The sequence below is a fragment of the Rhinatrema bivittatum genome, chromosome 7 (genome assembly GCF_901001135.1).
Source record: "Rhinatrema bivittatum chromosome 7, aRhiBiv1.1, whole genome shotgun sequence".
In the NCBI taxonomy this organism is placed as follows: Eukaryota; Metazoa; Chordata; class Amphibia; order Gymnophiona; family Rhinatrematidae; genus Rhinatrema; species Rhinatrema bivittatum.
The window spans coordinates 124,039,850-124,062,331 of NC_042621.1; the positions used below are offsets into that span (position 1 = coordinate 124,039,850).

Sequence of the window (22,482 nt, forward strand, 5' to 3'; positions counted from 1 at the left end):
ACCTCCTGGGCTATGGTCAGGACGAAGCTGATCAGCTTGCTCTTGTGGGGCCTCTAGCTATCATGCACCTGTACAAGAAAATGAAGGATAAAAGTCAACAAACACACAGAAAAAGAAATTTCAAAAGGAGAAAATAGGAGTCAAGTTAGGAACACCTCAATCCGACATGAAAACAGTCCTCCTCCTCCTGCCTAGGTGAAGTATCTAAAGCCTGCCAGCGTACATGGTCCCATCACCAGCCAACTATGGTCCCCAATGTACCTGGGAATCAGTTTCAAGTAAAAACTCCCAATAGGGACCATCCTCAACATTTTCCATCAGGGCACATCAGGATGGAGGCAAGGGTAAGTTGGTGCACCATGTGGACCACCAGCAGGCAGAGACTATTCTGCAGCACAATCAGAAGAGCGCCATGGACATTTCCTGCAGCCAACTAAGGCTGCAGGAACTAGGATGCAGAGGTAGAAAGGGTTCTTCTTGTTGAATCCTAGGCCCTATATTCAGAACTGGAGGGGTGGGGATCCTTGGCCTGTAGAACCCTCTCTAGAAGAGTAGATGCATTGGCTAAAAGTGAGCTTCTGACCCAATGGAGGAGCCACCAAATGAAACTGGTGAAGCCTCCAGTAGAGTGCCAACTTTGGTCATTCTGGCCATCACTAGCTAGAATTCCATGGCTGGATCATCCAGCCCCTCCACACTCAGAGCAGGGTTGTGGTGCAGAGGCTCGCTTAGGAAGTCCACTGACGAGTTCACTGGCTCCCTCACATTCAGTATATTCCAGATCTTAAAAAATCTCTTGGTAGAAGACTGGCAAGCAAATTCCCTTGCACCGAACAGCTACCAGTTATACCACAGCCCTCTCAGGTGGCAAGAAAAATGAGCCACTAGTGCATGCCACTGTGGAGCAGGGTCTGGGTACAGAAAAGTCTGCTGGTGGAAGGCATACGCTGACTTTTCAGGAACACTAACTCCTTTCTACCCTCTTAGGGGGAGACACAAGACTCTTGCCTCCCAGAAAGAGTCCAGCAGCTTTATCAGAGTTCAGGCAAGAAATTTCAAAATGGGCTCACCCACAACACATTGACCACCAGATGGTTCACCGCTAATACCCTTTCCTGGTAAGACACCAGTCATAGCAGACCCTTTCATGACCTCAGGTGAGCTTCAACCCTCTCTCCAAACTCCAGTCAGTTGATAGAGGCCTCCACAAAGGAAAGGTGAATCCCTAAATACTTTAGGGTCTCTCTGCCCCATAAGAAATTATCAAGCTGGCAGGGGACTGCGTCGATCCTCTGCAGTCCTACCAACAGACCTGAGCATTTGGCCCAGTTGATCTCGGCCAAGAATGCATCCAAGACGATAAGCTGGCAGTCTCACATCCTAAGTCCACTGGGTTCTGAGACACGAGAAAGAAGTCATTAGCATAGGCTGAGGGGGGTAACTCGCAAGACGGGCTCTTGCAGTACCAGTCTGGTGAGCCACCTGCATTGCATGCAAAAGAGCAGCGCAATAGCCAGCACATATATTCATCCCAACAGTGAGCACCCTTGACACAATCCTCACTGAATGCCAGAGGCACTGCCAAGGATTAGCTAATCTTGACTAGGTACTCTGAGCTCCAGCAGAAGAGACCAACCAATCAGGGGCTAGACCCTAATGCTTGCAGTATCCTCATAAGATAGCCGTGATCCACGTTGTCAAAAGCCTTTGCTTGATTGAGTAACCAAAAGGCCACCAACAGGACAGACCTATATGTTAAGTGTATCAAGACCTGGACCCAGCAAAAAATGTTATCAAATGATAGTCTGGCCTGGGACCTTATAGTCTGGTCTGGAAGGATCACCTCTACATGCACAAATTCCAGCCACAGAGAAAATGCCTTGGGGCTAGGACCTTATCGTCAATGCAGAACAGGGAGACCAGTTGCCAGTTCCATATATCCCCCACATCTTCCTTCTTGGATAAAAGGGTCAACACCACACAACAGGAGTCATCAGGACTTCGACCATGACCCACAGGATATTGTCCAGACTTCTCATTCAGTATCACCTCAAAAGACTCATCCAGCTTGCTCATGGCACCCTCAAATACAGGGAAACATTTCCCATAGGACCTGGCAGACAGAGCAAACTGGGCCAAGGAAGATGACAGCCTAGCAATAGTCCCAGGCTCTTGCCCTGATCCACTTCCATCTCCGTGGAGAGGAGGTCATAGGCACTTAACATGGAAGTAATGTTTCTCATTCCCTCTCCCCTTCTTCAACCCATACAAACATAAGCCACAATCCATCTGCCCTAGGAACTGGATCCATAACCGCACACAGGTTCCTCAGTCACCACTCAGAATGAACAGAGGGTGCACGTCTTCTCATGCTAGAGGTGCAGAACCTTGTCCCCCATTGCTGGGGAGGCAGTCTTCAAGATCAAGACCTTCCCGTAAAAGCCACCCAACCTCATGCCACCACTCCCCATTTACACCTCAAGTGTACTCCCGACAGTGGACCTTGAGGTGAATGTTCCCCATATCCCACCACTACCAACAGAGGAAATGTCCGCCTCCCGGCAGCACCGGTTCATCCAGACCTCTGCTATGAGCCCCACCTCCTCCAGGAGGAAGTTGTTAAAGTGCTCACCAGAATTGAGCTTTTACACTAGCCACCAAATTGTGATCGGGGGGAGGGGCACTTCTAATGTGTACGTCAAGGTTCATAACATCAACCAGCATGAAAAATACTGAGAGCAGGACATGCAATTCAGCTGCACCCGGATATAAGCAAGTTTGCTTATCGTAAATGGTGCTTTCTGTATGATTTATTATTTTTTTTATATACCGTCACATCAGCATAGCCTTCACAACGGTTCACAATCGTAAAGATAGCAGGATGAATTAGACATGTTCTGTGGTAGTGAGCCCCCTGGCATCAATGGTCGGAACTGTCTCTCCAAACAGTCGGGCTGATACAGTAAAGACGCGTAAGAAACAGTGCGGCAGTGCCGGGCGCCCGCCCGTTTGCCGTGCGCACATTTTGGTTCACATACCGCTCGATTCAGTATTCAAATTAGACACAAATACAAGCGGCGTCCAAAGCGCGTCAATGAAGCGGTAGGCATTCGCAATCCATTTTACTGTATAGAGTGGTATGCAGCGCCTATACAGTATCCAGGGTGCGCTGGTACCTGTCATTTGAAATGTCATTCCACCAGGTAAGTGGATGGTTCTTTTCTACAGACCCCGCTGCCTTGAGCGCCCGGCCGGTCGTCCAAGCTGCGACGTCCAGCCGGGCGCTCAAGGCAGCGGTGCCTCCGATCATGGTCACCCAGATACAGGCGGGAAGGTCCATGAACGGACATCTCGACCTTGGACGTCCGATGTCACGGCTTCCGTTCATGGACCTTCCCGCTGTAGGCTTCGCTGCCTTGAGCGCCCGGCCAGACGTCCAAGCCACGACATACATGGATATGCCACACTGTGGATTCTCTGGTGTACAGTTTGACTGGCAGCACATAAAAATTATTTAACAGTACATACATGGATCTGCAACACTGTGTATTCTCAAGTTTTGTATTCTCAGCTATGCGTTCTTATTTCAGCGTCTACTACAGCCTTATTCTAGACGCAGGAGGAAGGCTCCGTATAGGCGTCTGTAGAGACGTCCGCATGGGGCGTCCGTGTCTCCGCTGGACCCCGGAGCCTCAGGACGCCTAGCGGATGCCTCTCTCTCCGGTGTCCATAGAGGCGTCCATGTCCGGAGCCTCAGAGACACCCAGAGATGGATGGTACTGTTGAACCGAAACAGAACACATACCTTCTCCGGTCTTGCTGCTGGGTTGTCCGGTCGGATGGGTTCCCCTTGCTGCTGGGCTCCCCTGTTCGCCTCTCCAATCTGCCGAGCATTTCTCAATCGAGCATTTCTCATTCTACTTCTCAACCGAATGAAAAATATCGCCAGAGCCAGTATATACATGTTGTCCATGGCGCTGTCCGTACGAAGCTGACTGAACACCACACGAACGCCAGGGACAGGATAGGCGGTAAATATTCAGGTTAGACGTGGTAAATAAGCTGGTTAACAGGGCGATAATTTGGGCGCACGTTACTGTATCGGAGGGAATAGCTAATCCGATCATTAACATGTCATATACATGTGGCGGACGGAAAGGGATACGCGTTCTTTTCGGCAAGCAGTAAGGACGCGTAAAAGCAGATACTTAATCGTGAGTACGCCATACGCATCCAAAATGTGCGTCCAAAGTGGGTTAAAAACCGGGTAACCACGGCCACGCTTTACTGTATCGGCCCGTATGAGTTTTTAGCGAGAGTTCCCACACATGTTCAATAAATCTATTGTCAGTGTAGCTCCTCAGTATATTCTAAGCAAAAAAGATTCAGAAGGGGTCTGCAATCCAGAGAGGAGGGTCGGGCATCACATGGCTAATTCATCCTGCTATCTAGGGAAAACATTGTTTACTGTAAGCAAACTTGCTTATTTCTGTCAATAAACAGGCCTGAATTAGCCATGTTTTCTGGGGAGTCCCAAAACAGAGGGGTGATGGGAAAGAAAAAAAAAAAAAAAAGTCAACCTGGCTGAAATTTCTCTTTTTTTTTTTTTTGGCAACCCAGACTCCAACATGGATAGCAGACTACTTAGAATCTGTGTGATGCAGAACAGTATTACCCATTACCCATTGCACTGTCTTGGGTCACTAAAGGGTACAGACAACAGTGGGAGGTGAACGTATGTACAGAGGACCAAGTAGCAGCTCAGCAGGTATCTTCAATAGGAATGTCTCTTAGGTGTACTATGGATGCTGCCATCATTTACACCTGATAGGCTCGGACAGGTCAAGTTCAACTGCTGCAGAACAATATTGTATGCTACAGGCAATCAATTTGAGAGACTTTTTAGATACAGCAATTCCCAGTCTGTTAGGGTCATAAGAGATGAACAACTGTGGGGTCTTCCTGTGAGATTGCATTCGACGCTTTTAGCATGTCAAAGCTCTTTTACAATTGAGCAAATGGAAGAGTTTCTCATCATCATATGCATTCGGCTTTGGAAAGAATATGGTGAGCATGATGGATTGATTCAAGTGGAAAGCAAAGACGACTTTGGGGAGGAACTTCGGGTGAGTTCGGAGCACCACTTTGCCATGGAAAAATTGCAAGCAAGGAAACAGATGAACCAAGGCTTGAAGTTCACTGACACGGTGTGCAGATATAATGGCAACAAGGAAGAGCAATTTCCAAGTAAGATATTTGAGCAAAATTGAGTTGAGTGGTTTGAAGGGGGGTTTCATAAGAGCAGTAAGAACATTGATGTCCCAAGGCACCAGCGATTTTGTGACCAGAGGTTTAATGTGTAGTAGCCCTTCCATAAACTTGGACAGCAACAGATGAAGAGAAATGGGGTGGCCATCCTTCTGTATTTGAAATACCGTAATAGCATTGAGATGACCTTGAACAGATGACATTGCGAGGCTCGTTCGGGATAGGTAAAAGAGTTAATCAAGGAGGACCGATAGTGCACATGTGAAGGGATCCAGTATCCTTCAAGTGCACATGCTGTATATCAATTCAATTTAAACGAGTAGTTTCGGAGCATAAAAGGTTTATAAGCTGAGAGAAGCACCTCCTTAACTAGTTCCGGAAAAGATGGATCAAGATCAAGCACTCATCACCACAGTCAGGTGAAGAGACTGCAATATAGGATAAAGTAGGGCTCCTCCTTGAGTCAGGTTGGGGTGGCAGCCCAGAGGGATAGGAGGCTTGACAGACAAGTGAACCAGATATGCCAACCATGACTGTCTGGGTCACGCAGGAGCTATTAAAATCAACCTAGCTTGGTCACAGATTAGCTTCTGAACAGTGCGAGTGATTAGCAAAACGGGAGGGAAGGTGTACATGGTTCCCTCGTCCCATGGCCGGAGGATCGCATCTGGGGCCTCTCTCTTGGAGCTAGGTAGGATTGAGCAAATACATTTCAGTTTTCTGTTGTCCTCTGAGGCAAAGAGATCTATCCACTGCCAAAAAATGTTTGAGAACTGTCTGGTTGAGAACCCATTCATGGGATCGGAAGACTCTGAGGCGATACGCCTCTATGTTGTCAACACCAAGAACATCCGTTGCAAACAAGGAAGCTTTATGAGTTACTGCCCACCACCAAATTCAAAGGGGTTAGTGGCAAACAGTCCAAGAGCCCATACTTCTTTGCTTGTTCACATAATACATTGCTACTTGGTTGTCCATAAGGATTGTAACCTTTCTGTGAAGTATGTGACTGATGCTACAATTCAGCCACTACAATTGCTTCTGAATGCATCCGCACATTTTAATTTCTGATCACGAACATTCTAAAAACATTTTACGCTGAGTCTTATACAACTAAACTGGTTACCATTGTGACAACAAATTGAATATAAAATTGGACTAATTGTGTTCAAATTCATTAATTTGGGATCCTGTCCATGGCTTAATACACTTTCGAAATTGTATCAGCCTTCACATCAGTTAAGAGCTCCACAATGAGGCTTTCTGGATGTTCAGTCTCTAAAAAGTGCTCACTTCTGCCTTACAAGGGAATCTGCTTTCTCTATCACGGCTCCAGTTCTATGAAATTCTCTCTCCAAGGAACTATGCATTTGTTTAAAAACATTGAAAAGTCTGTTAAAAACCTTCCTGTTTAAAAAAGTTATTACTGAATGGGGTTAGGTATAGTATATAAAGCTTCATCTCTATTACAGGATAGTTCAGCAAGCTACCTTTCTTGTGTTTTTGTTTAAGTTTGTTTTTCATTATATATTTGGATTTTAAGAATGTTATTTTGTAAGGCCTTGATTGTGTTAGATGACTAATAAATGTTAAATGTAAATGAAGGCATAAATGACATGGTGGATGGTCCTGAGCTACAGCAAACAACTCTCTGGTTTTGACCAGAGCATCGGTGTACAAAGAGGTCCTGTGTGGGCTCCTCAAGCATACTTGCTTAGGTATGTCGGATGCGGGGTCTGTTGTAGAGGGGCACCCAATTAGTAGTGGTGGTAATCAAGCCACCACTGAATCTCCTGTGCCATTTCCTTGGTTATCGCAACCTTGGTGTGGAGGGGTTGGAGATGTTGGTTGCATTGTGTCCACAATCCCCATTGGAGTCAGCGCATGTGGACACTAGCGTGGGGGGGAAGTACATGAAGAGCCGCAGCGAGGTAACCCAATAAATTGAAGATATTGCGAGCTGTCATTCGAGGGGAGCGAAGAAGCAAAGTGGATATCTTGCAGAGGTTGGCAATCCTGCCCAGGGATAGGAAGGCTCCGGATACTGTTGTATCGATGAGTGCCCCAATGAATAGCAGTCTCTGAGTAGGGATGAAGATCAACTTCCCGAAATTAACCAGAAAACCCAGCAATTGAAGGAGCCCAATAGTGAAATAAGTATGGTTGCATAAGGCATCCGGTGAGGGGCTGTTATCAGTCATCCAGACACGGAAAGACCGATTCCCTGACCTCTGAGATGCACAGCAAACACAGTCAGGCACTTCGTGAATACTCTTAGAGCAGACAAACGATCAAAAGGAAGTACTTTGCATTGACTACTTGGAAGAATATGAAGCACCAGCAAGATGGGTGGATGGGAATATGAGCACATGCATCCTTCAGATCTAGTGAGCATATCCAATTGTGTTGTAGGAAGGGCAGGATATTCCCCAAGGGAAGCATCCAAAACTTCTCTCTGCAAATGAAGAGGTTGAGGGCACGGAGATCCAGTATGGGGCGGATCGTCCTGTCTTCTTGGAAATAAGGAAGCACTGTGCGTAGAACCTGTTCTATGCATCAGATATCAGGATCTCCCGACTGCGTGTTGTTGGAGCAGTTGTTGCACCTCATGGTACAGCTGAGAAATTTGAGACAGGTCAGCCGAGGGTAACAACAGACGAGGTGTTGGAGGGTTTGACATGAAGTGGAAGCAATATCTGTGTCACGATGTTCAGGATCCACCGGTCACTGGTAATCAGTCTCCAGGTAGAGAGAGACACATTCTTCCCCCTACTCGAGAAGACTGAGCTGGAAGTGAAGATGTCAAAAAACATGGCACTAATTTGGCAGGTTGCTGTAAATACTTCTGCTGCCAATGCTCCCTGGGGCTTGGGCATGGATAGACTCTAAGAGGGCAATCAGGATTGTTGTAATGGGGCAGGCAATAGTTCTGGTACTATCAAAAAGATTTTCTGAGGTAGTACAGCAGTCAGTAGGAGTAGTATGGCAGTCTAGGATTTGGAGGGACATGACCTGTCAATAGGAACTGGACTGCCACATTTTGCTCCTTGATCTGCGATAAGGTTTCTCGGAGCTTCTCCTCGAAAAGGTTATCTTCCAGACCGGAAATATTGACCAGTTTTTTTGTGGATGTCTTCATGAATGGAGCTTGTGTGGAGCCAGGCTACACAATGGGTGCCTGTGGAAGCTGCAGCGATATGGGTTGAGGCGTCAAAGGCCTCATACATGGAGCAAAGAAGATAACACAACGCCTCTTCCAAGTCATGGAAAGGGGCCAGCGTGATGGGTTCTCCAGATTCTCCTCAGAGAAATGCCTTAAGTTCTGGACACATTCGTAAATATATTGCAATATGTAGAACTGGTGTTATCTGAGCCAGCAATAGAGAGCCTTGGATCACCACCTTTCCAAATTCATCTAGCAATCTTATCTTTTCCAGGCAGCATTATTTATTTATTTAACATTTTTATATACCGGAATTCATGTAGCAAAGTTACATATCAATTCGGTTTACATTATAACATTAAACAGGCATGACCAAAAGCAGTGCAATTACATCGAACAGGAGATTAAACTTGGGTCAAGTAAACTGGGGGTTAAATAAATAACAAACAAATAATAAAGAATATATTAAATAGAGAATACATTAACGAATGAGTAGGGTTTTAGAGAGGACCTGGCTAGATATGAAGTAGTCACTGTACAAGCTGAAGATATTTGGAAAGCTTGAGCGGAATTGTCGTTATGGATTGAAAGCTTGTTAGATGTTAGAGTAGAGGCAGGCTTTCTTGACCCTCCTCAAGTCCACCACGATGGAGTTGTGTGGAAGTTGGACCATCCCACAACCAGGTGCCTTTCTTATACAGAACCTGAGATCCAGCTTCTAGGCCACTGAAGATCCCAAGAAGGGCGTTTCCCACAACTTGAGCAAGATGGTGTCTAAAACTTTATCGGTGGGTAAGTGTATGGGTTCCACTAGAATGTCGAGTATTTAACATATACCTAGGATTTCCACTTGGGGGTCCAGATTCCTTTCACATTTCCACTTTTAGTGCCGTTCCCATTTTTCCCACGAAACATGAGTATGTCAAGCCCTCAGGCGGGGAACAGTGATCTGTTTATTCTAGGGCTGGATCAGAAGGGATGCTCCTAGAACTGGAAAGAGACTCCCATGAAGAAACTGGCATCAACCACATAGGTGCAGGAGATCTACGCAGGCTATGCAGAGATGGAAGTGGATGCTTGAGCAGTCTCATCACCCCTAAAGGGAAGCAGCGATCTGAGCAGGGTAAAGGAGACCAAGGTGGCTCTAACCCTCTCCAGTGAAGATGGGATGATTGGGTAGACTGGTGGAAAACTAGGAGCTTCCAGTAGGGGGAAGAGTGACAAGAAGAAGGAGCGGACAAGATCAGTGATCGCTTGTTGGGAGCGTTGCCCTAGAGTCAAAAGCGGGGCATCAACCTCAAAAACTAGAATAGGCTCGCCTTCCAGAGTGAATAGAGGTAGAATTTAGTACAAGGGTTTCAGAGTTTGAAGCCTTGTGACAAGAGCTGTGGTACCAGTAAAGCTCTAGTGATGGGTGGAGGCAGATGCAGGAACTGATCATCTCGAGGAGCTGAATACTCCTGTATAGACAAGGCGGCCCATAGAATGTCTCTGGAAGCACCAGAAAACGTAAGTCCTGATGCCATGATCCCCTAGACATCGTGGACTGCAGGGAAGGCAGAAACAAGTCAGCGTTGCTGTCTGAAGTAGAGGAGATTAGCAAGAGCCATTCTGATGACTGTGCTGATAATGAAGTAGGTTGTTTGGACAGCTAATGCTTCGAGGGAAGCTTCTTTAGCATTGTAGGAGTAAGCTTTGATGGACCCGGTGTTTTTCGTCTGCTTGCGTCAATGCACCACTGCTGGATGTTTTTGGCGCATTATGTGGAGATCAAGCTGGCATGTCTTGCTTTGGTCCTTTCAACGCAGAATATAATAGTCTTTTTGTCGATGCTGCATCAACATTTTAGACCTCAAGCAGCACAGTCACAGTATAACTCTAGTGTATCAACTCATCCTGTTTTTTCGGCTTCAGTTTCTGGCTTGGGTCTTCCGATACACTTCTGTGCGGCATTGAGGTGGCAGTGCTCTTATGACTTCTAGAGTCACTGGCACTTGAGGACTTATTTTTGCCACCACCCAAGGTGATGGGGGAGCTGTGCCAGGGCAGGAGTTGAAGGGACTCAATCTTCACTGCTCTTACACACTGCACCCGTGGGGACATATGACTCAAGGGTTGGCAAGTTGATTGGGCATGGTCTGGTCCCAGACAAATAGCAGCGGTCATGTCCATCAGTTCGGGACACTAGCAGGCCTTAAACCCACTGGCAGTTCTCAGACATCCTCTTTTCTTCCATTTGTTTTTGTTTTTTTTTGAGGTAGCACTGAAAAGTGTTTGGGGCTCACAAAAGCAAGGGAAAGAGAAAAGATTTTAAAAAATGGGTGCAAAACACCGTGGAAAAAACTAGAGAGACAAGAATACTGACTGTGCACAGCTTGGACAAAAACAGATTGAGGAGCTACGCTGACAACTTCTGCGCATATCCAATACACCTAAAAGCTCTAACTTGGAGAGACAATTCCGACCAATGACACCAGGGGATGCACTACCACAGAAAATGGCTAATTCAGGCCTGCTAATTGACAGAATAAAGTAGACCCAAAGGCTGCTCATGCTGGATATCAGAGGAGGGTGGTGAATAATCTTTCCCATGAATTCTTCCAAATACAGGTGGCCCTCGACCATTACGTTTAAGACGGTCAAGGGTGCAGTTGAAATCATCCTCAAACACCACCTATTTGTCAGGGCCCAGATGCCCCAGATAGTCCAACAATTGGGAAAACAAATGACATCCTTTTGGTTACAAAATTGGGAGGACACACATTACTGAAATTCACAATGCAGCCTCCAATTTGAATCTGAAGGTCCAGCACAACAGCCCAAGTATCCAGCACCTCTGCCTGCAGGGACTGCAAAGTCAGGATGGCCATGTTGGAATTGTGGCTGAATGTCAAATTACCATCTCACTCCAGATTCCAATAAGCATTGACCTCCAGATGGTATAGGTCTTATGCAAAATGGTCACTAAGAACCCCCCTGCCCAGAAGCAGAGCACCTAGTGCCTGCAGGATCCTGCCCTGCAGCTATTGGAATTTAAGGGTGCCAAATATCAGAACCATTCTCTGTCAGGTAGTGTTCAGGTACACACATGGCCAGTCCCATTATGGAGACATGAAGTGCACATAACTATTCTTAAGACTCCAGGACTGTCGGGCTAAAGCATCCTCTTGGCCACCTGCCCCAAGCCTTACCTTCCAGTGCTTGATCTGTTCTGTGATACCCATCTTTTATTCTTACTGAGGGTAGCTCTTGCCTCAAGGGGAAAGGAGATGCTGAGTGGCTCCATGCCAGCCCTTGGCCCTCTTTCCTTTCACACTTTCACTGACCCATCTCCTTTGCCTCTCTGAATCTTGGGACAAGGCCTCAGGGACCGGGATCGTCCCTAGTGACCTACCTCTTGGAAACAGACCCTCCGGGAATGAGCGCTCATCCCAGACCTGCCATGGTGGTACTACCCACCTCCTTCCTGCAGAGCATGGCCCAATTGTGGTGTAAGCCTGCTGAAGAACAGAGAAGCAGGACAGGAGAATAAAGGGGGTGAGGTAAAACTGCAGGTGGCAATAAGAATGGCGGCATGGCTAAGAGCACATCCCACAGCAGCACAGGAGAGGAGCAGTCAGGGACCTCCCCCTTCTAGCTCAAAAAGAATGCCCGTCAAAAACAAGCTTACTCCCATGTTATGAGGGGTGCAATCCCTTCCTGTAGCAAGGGTCTATCAGCTGGCTCTTCCTGCACCTTGGTCCCTCTACCAACCCTCCTGGGTCCCCCTGCCCCTTGATGGATTGGGGTAGTCAAGCTCAACTCTCCACCCTGGCTATCTGACAGAGGCACTAGGGGCCCATTCTCCTCACTTATGACCTTCATATGCCCTGACATTTTCATGGTCTATGATGGACTCGAGCGAGATGGAAAGGGTGCTCTGACTACCTCTGGGGTGGGGGGCAACTATCACTACCTTTGGGGGGGGGGGGGGAGAAGGGCAAAGTTGAAGTCCCAGCCAATACCTGCCAGCCCCTCTGGGGACTCTGTGTCAGAATCTGTCACCCCATAGCCTGCCATATGCATCCAGCATTCTTTTCATGGATGCTATTTCTCAGAAAGGGGGGGGGGGGGGGGGAGAGATTTGTGTGTGGAGAATTCTTCCTTCTCAGTCTTTTCCCTACCTTCAAATATTGGAGGTGGGGGGAAGTCCTGAACTTCAATCACCATAGAGGCTGCTGTTTTCCCTCTTTTGTAGCCACTGTTCCCTGTTGGAGAGAGTCTTGATTACTAAGACAATGGACCTGGAGTTGCTGCCCCCCCCATGGGAAGTGAGATAAGGGGGTCCCTATCCATCTCTAAGGGGTCCACCTCTCTGACCTGCACTTCTCCACACTTTCACCCCTTCTGTATCCCAACAGTTTCACCCCCACCCCATGGTTCTGCAAGGGCTATGGTTCTGGATTCTTGTTAGTTCCCTATAAGTCCCCATTATCTTGCAAGGGGAAGGGTTCCACAGTCGAGGGGCTCCCATTTGCCTCCCCAGTAGCTTCCTGCTGCTCCTTCTCTGCCCTGGCTACCTACCTGCCTGCCTCCTGGCTTTATGCCAGGACAGAATTGGAGGCGCCAGTAGCCAGCCTGGGGCTGGTATTGGTCTCTGTAATCTTGAGGGTCACTATAGAGGAAGGTGTGTGGGGGGGAGGAGAGCAGTGAAGATTCTCAACATAGAAACACAGAAATGACAGCAGGAAAGGACCAAACAGTTCATCTAGCTGTGCCATACAGGTCTCCCCCATAATGGTAGCATGAGGGGGGGGCAACTGCCTCGCCATACAAGTTACCCCCATACTTAGTTTCCCAAACCATCAAAGTCAGGGCCCCTTGTTGGTTGCTGTCTGAGTCCAATTCCCTGTTACTTCTTCCCGTTAAAGCAGAGAGCAATAATGGAGTTGCATCAACAGTATGAAGGCTTATTGGTTAAAGGGTAGTAACCGCCACACCAGCAAGTTACCCCCCCATGCGCTCTTTGCCTCATTTCTATCCTCTAGTCTTTAGGGATCCAAGTGTTTATCCCATGCCCCTTTGAAATCTTTAACAGTTTGCCATCACCACCTCCTCCGGAAGGGCATTCCAGGCATCCACCATCCTCTCCATGAAGAAATATTTCCTAATGTTGGTTCTTAATTATCCTCCCTGGAGTTTCATTTTGTGACCCCTAGTTCTACTGATTTCTTTCCAACAGAGGTGGTTTGTTGATTGTGCATCATTAAAACCTTTCAGGTCTGTATCATATCTTCCCTGCAATTCCTCTCCTCCAGGATATACAACTTTAGGTTCTTCAGCTTCTTCTCATAAGTCATTTGATGGAGACCCCCCGCCCATTTTTGGCACCCTTCTCTGGATTGCTTCCATTCTGTCTCTGTCCCTTTTGAGATACAATCTCCAGAACTGAACACAACACTCCAGGTGAGGCCTCACCAAGGACCTGTTCAAGGGGATTATCACCTTTTTCTTACTGGTTATTCTACTCTCTCTCTAGGCAGCCCAGCATTCTTCTGGCTTTAGCTATCACCTTGTCACATTGCTTCGTTGTCTTTAGATCGCTAGTCACTATCACCCCAAGGTCCCTCTTTTGCTCCGTATACAACAGCCCTTTGCACTCCCATCACATATAGCTCTTTTGGATTACCACATCCCAGATGCATGACTCAGCATTTCTTGGCATTGAATCCCAGCTGCCATATCTTAGACCACTGCTCAAGCTTCCTTAAATCATGTTTCATTCCCGCTACTCCTTCCGGCATGCCCACTCTGTTGTAGATCTTAGTATCATCCACAAATTTAACCTTCTATTCCTTCCACAATGTTGCTCACAAAGATATTGAATAGGACTAGTCCCAACACTGATCCTTGTGGCACTTTGCTTACCACCACTCTCTCTTCAGAGTAGGTTCCATTTACCATCACACGCTGTCTTCTATCCATCAACCAGGTTGTAATCCAAGCCACCACATTGGCACTCACTCCCAAGCTTCTCATTTTATTCACAAGCCTCCCATACAGGACCATATCAAAAGCTATATGAAATCCAAGTAGATCACATTGAGTGCTCTTCCTCGATCCAAATCTTTAGTCACCCAATCAAAAAAAAAAATCTGATTTGTCTGACAGGACCTTCCCCCTGGTGAATCCATGCTGCCTTGGGTCCAGCAATCTTCCTGACTGTAGATTGTTCACTATGCTTTCCTTCAGAAGAGTCACCAGTAGTTTTCCCACCACTGAGGTGAGGCTAACCAGGCTGTAGTTTTCAGCCTCCTCTCTGCTCCCACTCTTATGAAGTGGGACCACTGCCGCTCTTCTCCAGTCATTCGGGACTACACCCTTTTCCAGAGATCTATTGAACAGGTCATGCAGTGGACCCACCAGCACATTCTGAGCTCCCACAGTATCCTGGGATGAACCTCATCTGGCCCCATGGCCTTGTCCACGTTCAGTTTTCCTAGCTCTTTCCATACATTCTCTTCTGTAAACGGAGTTTCATCTTGACCAGTTGAGTTTCATGTTGACCAGTACCAGCCGCTACGAACACATATCACCAATTCTCAGGAACCTACACTGGTTACCAGTAAATTACAGAATTCTATACAAATCAATCACCTTAATCCATAAAACCATCCATCATCAACTTCAACTTGACCTGGAAATACCTTTCAAACTCTACTCCTCTAACAGACCAACTAGAGACATTTACAAAGGCACTCTTAATGTTCCCCCCACTAAAGCCACACGCCTCGCTACGACCAAAGACAGAGCCTTTTCGATAGCAGGCCCTTCTATCTGGAACAGTATCCCATCAAACCTCAGACTGGAGCCAAGCCTTTTAACTTTCAGAAAAAGACTTAAAACCTGGCTCTTTCACCAAGCCTTCCCTGAACCACCAGACAATCACTAGTTGGCCTTCATTCCTACCTGGTCTGGCTCTCCGTTTCTCAAAGAAAAATAAATAAATAAATGGACTCTGAGACATTCAGGTTAAAGTACCGTTCTTAAGTTTATTAACTTGTACACGCTATGGTAAAATTACTTTTACTGGCCTTTCTTCTTTCCAGCTTGTTGCAAGCTTCCAAGTTCTCGCCCCCTGTTGATTGTAACTTTGACTTATTCCTACTTATTGTTATCTTTCGTTTACGTGAATTTGTTACTCTAGTTTTCTTTTTTCCCTTTGTTAAACTGTAAACCGATCCGATATGGTAATTTACTATGAAGGTCGGTATAAAAAACTGTTAAATAAATAAATAAAATCTACTCCACTCCTATCCATTGTCTTAACTAGCGACGGTCCTTCTCCAGGGTCTTCTTTTGTGAACACCGAACTAAAGTATTTAATATTTACGCCATTTCATCTCTCTCTACACATTGATCCTTTTCACCTTTCATATCACTATGCCACTTTGGACCTTTCTCCGATGTATCTAAAAAATGGTTTGTAACCTCTCTGGCAATCCTTTCTTCTGCCTAACGTTTTGCTTTCTTGATTACTTTCTTCGTCTCCCTCAGTTTGACCAGATATTTTTCCTTATGGTCCTCTTTTTGGATTCCTTTATATTTCTTGAACGCTGTTCTTTTTGCTTTTATCAGCCACCTCCTTTGAGAACCAGATAGGTTTCTTATTTCGCTTACTTTTGTTTACTTTTCTAGCATATAGATTTGTTGCCTTTGTAATTGCTCCTTTTAGTTTGGTCCACTGTTTTCCACCGCTCTCATTTTCTCCCAGTCTTCTAGTTCTACCTCGAGGTACTTCCCCATTTCAACAAAGTCCTATTTTTGAAATTCAGAACTCGGGTCTGTGTGTGACTTCTCCATGTCCTATTTGAGACATCAAACCATACCACTTGATGATCACTGGTGCTGACGTGGGCACTCACCTGGACATTAGAGACATTATCCCCGTTAGTAAGCACTAAGTTGAGTATAACAACCTCCCTCGTGGGTTCCATTACTATTTGTTTGAACAGAGCCCCTTGCATGGCATCCACTCTCTCTCTATTTGTATATTCCACAGAAGAGATTCTCCAGTCTATGTCCGACAGATTAAAATCACCAACAATCAACATTTCTCCCTTCTTTCCCATCTTTTGGATGTCTTCAACAAAATCTGTCTAGCTCTTCCGTTTTAGTGGAAAGCATGTAAACCACTCCAGCAAAAATGGATGCACATCATCTTTTTTTCAGGACAGCCCATAATTATTCTTCTCTTCCCCACATTCCTTGCAGTTCAGTTGCTTGGATATTGTTTTTGACATAAAGAACTACTCCTCTCCCTTTTCTGTCTTCTCTGTCCTTCCGTAAGTTATAGCCCGGTATGGCCGGATCCCAATCATGAGAATCTGTAAACCATGTCTCTGTAAAAGCAACAATGTCCAAATCTGCCTCCACCATTAGGGCTTGCAGGTCTGGGATTTTATTGCCCAGACTACAAGCATTTGTGCTCATTGCTTTCCAGCTTCTCTCTTTCAGGTTACTGCTCTTCTTGGACTTCTTTTATGCCTTATTCACCTGACTTTTGTAATCCCCGTTACCCATTTCCTTACGAGATACGTTTGATGGCCTAATAGTACAACCCCGGAACAGCAGATACAGTCTCTGCTGCAACTCGTGGACTCCAAGCAGGGTCTTGTTCAGCCTGAATGTCAGGACCTGGGGATAGCAGGGTGGGGCAAACTCCCAATGGAGGGTGGCCAAATGCGCAACATCAATTTTTCGATTAGGCTTGGGCATTGCTTATATGTGTCTTAGCTTGCAGCACTGGAAGCATGTGGCCTTCTCCATCAAATAATATATAGTGGCTCCCTTCAAAGAGGACAAACACCCACCAAAAAGTGTCCTCCTGGCCACCTAAATGAGGTCAACAAAACAGGATTAGCAGCCAAATGTCCAAAATGGATTTCTTTATTGCAAGGTAACACGAGTGTGTGAAAAGTGCCCAACCCTGGCCGAGTTTCGCCCTCTTACAGGGGCTACATCAGGGGCTACAACATATAAATAACACACATTAATAAATAATAAAAATCATAAAAACATAATTAATAGACGCAAATAAAATGGTAACATAGAGATGTGGTGTGACGTATAGATTATGACAAATTGTATGTTTTGACAACAGCAAGAAATATGACCTTTACCTCAACGCAAATCGTGTATTGATCAAAGAGTCCAAGTCTTAAAAAAGACTGTACATTTAGTAGTCTGTAATATAAAATAACAAATATAAATGACTAAAAAAAATGGACTTGTTAAGCTGGCATGTTGAAAAATATAAAAAAGTATGAATAAAAAAATATAATATTGACACTCCGATAAAAGATGTGTATCATTAAAATTCAGAAATATCTGCTCAATTGATTATGAAATATACTCACTATTGAATTGGCTTGAAACAACTTATGGCAGCGATATCTCTGTGTTTTTTCATATACTCATCAACACAAGGGTAATGGGTGTACCGGTATCTTTTGAAAAAACATTAATGAACAAAGTAAAAAATGTGGCTTAAGTATATGATTTGGAATCACTTGATGTATGATTGTTAAACGTATACTGTATGAGAATGTATAAAAATGAAAGATGATTGATATTGTGATTAATTAGCTGAGGAGATGACATTTGAATTATATTCAACATGAAAAAAGCTCATTCTTACAATTACTGTTATATCGTGAATATGCAATTAACAATGAAAAGACTTAATTATTATAGAAAGTGTACTAAAACTGTATGGATGGCATTAATGGATTTAAAACATGGCATGTATGTGTGTTTGAACCCAAGTGGAATCTCTTTCTATCAAATATATTTGTCAATGAAAAGAAACATGCCTGATTCACCTCGTGTGGTGCTAGAGAATTATTTTAAAAAATTGTATATATATGGGTGCCAATTGGTGAAATCGCATTGACTTACGGTTAAACATAGAGAACAACAAAGCTATCCTTTGTTCACTTGCAACAATTGAATAAAAAAATTGCTGTAATTATTTAAAATACAAAAAAGCGCCAAAGCGCTTGTCAATCAAAAGAACAAAGGGCGTGGTCTGAAAGTGCCGAATCATTTTTACTATGACTGCAAAATTGTACGGGTAGCTGTATTCAAATGTAATACGCACTTCTTAAATATGCCGATATTGTTTAGAAAAGGACATGAAAATATTGGTGAACAAAAATAAAAAAATTTTTTTAAATTAAAGATGTTGTTTAATTTGGACGGACTCACATCTGAATCATAATCCTAAAAAATAACAGAGGTATGTGGAAAATGTCGGGTCAAAGAAAAAAAGGGAAAAATACAAACACCAATGAAAATTAATTTGAATATATTTTCAACATGTAACCGAGTCAATGATTAAAGGTGTACAAATAATATTTAATTTTTAACTAGTGTTATATCAAGACTATAAATAGTGGTGAGAATGTATATATAATTAGTGCCCGATTTTGAAATATTTTTTTCCAATATTTCATATCGATTTTTGTTTTTTATCTATTAGTATGACATGGGCTCATCATGTTCATAGTCTTCTTAGTGGTCTCCACACTGTGGAAAATTTTTTTTAAAAATTCTCTAGCACCACACGAGGTGAATCAGGCATGTTTCTTTTCATTGACAAATATATTTGATAGAAAGAGATTCCACTTGGGTTCAAACACACATACATGCCATGTTTTAAATCCATTAATGCCATCCATACAGTTTTAGTACACTTTCTATAATAATTAAGTCTCACTCATAGTTCATGTTTTTCATTGTTAATTGCATATTCACGATATAACAGTAATTGTAAGAATGAGCTTTTTTCATGTTGAATATAATTCAAATGTCATCTCCTCAGCTAATTAATCACAATATCAATCATCTTTCATTTTTATACATTCTCATACAGTATACGTTTAACAATCATACATCAAGTGATTCCAAATCATATACTTAAGCCACATTTTTTACTTTGTTCATTAATGCTTTTTCAAAAGATACCGGTACACCCATTACCCTTGTGTTGATGAGTATATGAAAAAACACAGAGATATCGCTGCCATAAGTTGTTTCAAGCCAATTCAATAGTGAGTATATTTCATAATCAATTGAGCAGATATTTCTGAATTTTAATGATACACATCTTTTATCGGAGTGTCAATATTATATTTTTTTATTCATACTTTTTTATATTTTTCAACATGCCAGCTTAACAAGTCCATTTTTTTTAGTCATTTATATTTGTTATTTTATATTACAGACTACTAAATGTACAGTCTTTTTTAAGACTTGGACTCTTTGATCAATACACGATTTGCGTTGAGGTAAAGGTCATATTTCTTGCTGTTGTCAATACATACAATTTGTCATAATCTATACGTCACACCACATCTCTATGTTAATATTTTATTTGCGTCTATTAATTATGTTTTTATGATTTTTATTATTTATTAATGTGTGTTATTTATATGTTGTAGCCCCTGATGTAGCCCCTGTAAGAGGGCGAAACTCGGCCAGGGTTGGGCACTTTTCACACACTCATGTTACCTTGCAATAAAGAAATCCATTTTGGACATTTGGCTGCTAATCCTGTTTTGTTGCCCTCACGGCTTTGTTAGACAGCCTTCCTTGCTGTTTCTTCAGTCCACCTAAATGAGGTTACATGCCTCAGGTCCCTATTCTTGTGGCCTGTGGGGATTGCCAATATTGGGAATGTAAACTCCCCAAGGCTGCAGAGGTACTGCTGTAAGAGAGCATTGGGGAGAAGGGTGGCATGTTTGAAAATACCTCCCTCATACCCTGCCCTTCAAAGGCACTACTTGGTGGAAGACACCTTCTACCACCAGTCCCCTAAGGCCTTATGGCCCACCGCCATAGACTGCATGAATCGCTAAGATATTAAATTGGAGGATGTACAGAAAAGTAGTATTTTCTACTTTTCTGTACACTTTTCCAGGTTGCTCATAAATTAACAGCAGGCATTAATTTATAAGCATAAAATGTGCGGACTGGCCGCACATTTTACTTTTGAATTGGGGTAACTAATAGTGTCATCAACATGCATTTGCATGTGATGAGCGCTATTGGTTTTCAGGGGGTTTGACTGCACATTTGAGTCACTAAACCCCTTACAGTATAAGGGGTTATAGATGCCAGTCGAAAACACATGGCAAAACAGGTGTAGAACAGTGCGCATGGCAGAGTGCACTTTACAGAACTGGCCTGAGAGAGGAGGGGTACTGCACCTGCCTCCTGTGTTGCCTCTTCCTTTCTCCTTGCTTCAGGGTGGAGATGCTCCTTTCAGAGAAAGAAGAAAGCCCTCTTCCTTCAGAAGGCTTTAAGACAGACCAAAAAAAAAAAGGGAAAGAAAAAAAAAGTCTTCTCCCTGCTCTCTCAGGAAGAGCAGGGGAGATGGAAAATTAAACTGGGCAAAGGAAGGAACAAATTAATTGATTATTTACACCTGAGGAGTTTCAAGCTTTGTAATGGAACTGCCAGCAGAAGAAAAAAAAAAAAAACAAGTAGCCCCTTAGTGCATCAAAAATTAAAAAAGGGAGAAAACGGAACCAGAGAAAACAATCCAACTATAAAAGAGGGATGCTGTAACAGAAAGAGGGGTACCCAGGGCTGTTTATCCATAGAGCAAATGGGACACTCGCCCAGGCCCAAAGCCTTAGAGGAGCTCAGCTTGAACCCCTCAAAAAAGAAGATACAATAATAAAAAAAAAAAAAAAAGATAATGTAAAATAAAATTGCTAACATGCCATATTATATTTTTTAGGTGTTAACAAGGATCAGCTAATTCTATAGTTCGTAAATTGTGCAAAAGGTTTATATGGTGAAGAGTGGGGAGGGGTGCATCCTAGGGAGGTTTGCCCAAGGCTTCATAGAGGCTTAAAACCTCCCTGATGTACCTAATAATAAATACAGAGGTGAGGGAAAGGAACAGAAAAGGTAAAATGTCCAGAAAAGGGTTAAGAGAGTTCAAACACTTTAGCTTTTAAATGCTAGCATCTGCTAGCTAGTCCACAGATGTTACCTTTACCTAAGGAGTGTTGAACCAGCCTGCAGGATTTCCTGGACAGCTGTGCTCCTGCTCTAGCTGTGGAGCCCTGAGAAGGGCGTGTTCTGTAAATCAGAAAGAGGAAACACAAACGTGAGGGAAGATTCTCGGAGAGAGTACAATAACTGAAATTTATTTATTTTTTTTTTTTTATAAAAATGGCTGCTACAACAGCATTACTTAAGACATGGCTTTTTGAGCAGGCCTTCGCAAATTGAAGTCAGTCCCTTTTCCCTTACCTTCCTTTCCTGCTAAGCTATAGACTCTGCTAATTTAAATTTTATGGTAGTAATGGTTAGTTAAAATGTTAGTTATTTTATGAAATGTATTATTTATAATTGTTTTAAGGCTTTTAGATATGTGCTTTATGTAAACAATGGGTTTTATTAATATGTTGGTTGCGATTATTTTAAAATGTAAACAGATATGAAATTTTATGAATACCGGTATAAAAAAAGTGTATAAATAAAAAAAAGTAAACTAATGGATTTGCCTCTTAAATCTTGGTAATAGTAGGGATGGGCAGGGGAGTCATGAAGTTCCTGCCTAGACTAGATGGTGGCTCTAGGGCTTCTATCCCCCTCTTCCCCAAACATAAGGGACGATAGAGGAAACTTGTCGTCAGTAGTATTATGGAGGTGCGTGTGTAGGGTGTCCCTTATGCAGCTACTCCCCAACGGCATTCAGGCCTCGTTTTATTTGCTTTCAAAGTTTAAAAAAAAAAAAAAAAAAAAGGCAGTTTGCAACAAGGCTGTTCTTCCCCACAGCGCTATACTTAAAACCTGTTAGCCATGCTTCTCAGATGAAAGCGATTTCAATTAAAAAAAAAAAAAAGGGGGGGGGGGAGCCCGACTAATTGGTTACAAATTTGAAAGCTGTCAAGCCCACTTTACCTGCGCCTTTAAAGGGCCTAGCTCTTATTTGTGCACTTCTTCCCCTCTCCGCAGCCCTCTCGCGCTAATTTTTTTGAAACAATCAAACC

At 43.8% G+C, this 22,482-nt stretch overlaps 2 protein-coding genes across 4 annotated transcripts in view; both read right to left on the reverse strand.

Annotated features, from left to right (window-relative positions):
• Window positions 1-22,482, reverse strand: part of LOC115095433 (core histone macro-H2A.2) — a 204,465-nt gene that overhangs the window by 180,638 nt on the left and 1,345 nt on the right. For 2 of the 3 annotated variants that reach the window (XM_029609061.1, XM_029609063.1), the window contains exon 2: window positions 21,483-21,565. The gene's annotated coding sequence lies outside the window, so the exon portion shown is untranslated. Of the gene's footprint in view, window positions 1-21,482; window positions 21,566-22,393; window positions 22,447-22,482 lie in introns of those variants that run through there. The other variant, XM_029609062.1, reaches the window with a different exon arrangement.
• COL13A1 (collagen type XIII alpha 1 chain) overlaps window positions 10,947-22,482 on the reverse strand; it is a 578,485-nt gene continuing 566,949 nt past the window's right edge. Inside the window, exon 44 of the mRNA XM_029610690.1 lies at window positions 10,947-11,105. Coding sequence (XP_029466550.1) covers window positions 10,947-11,105 — 159 coding nt within the window. The remainder of the gene's footprint in view (window positions 11,106-22,482) is intronic.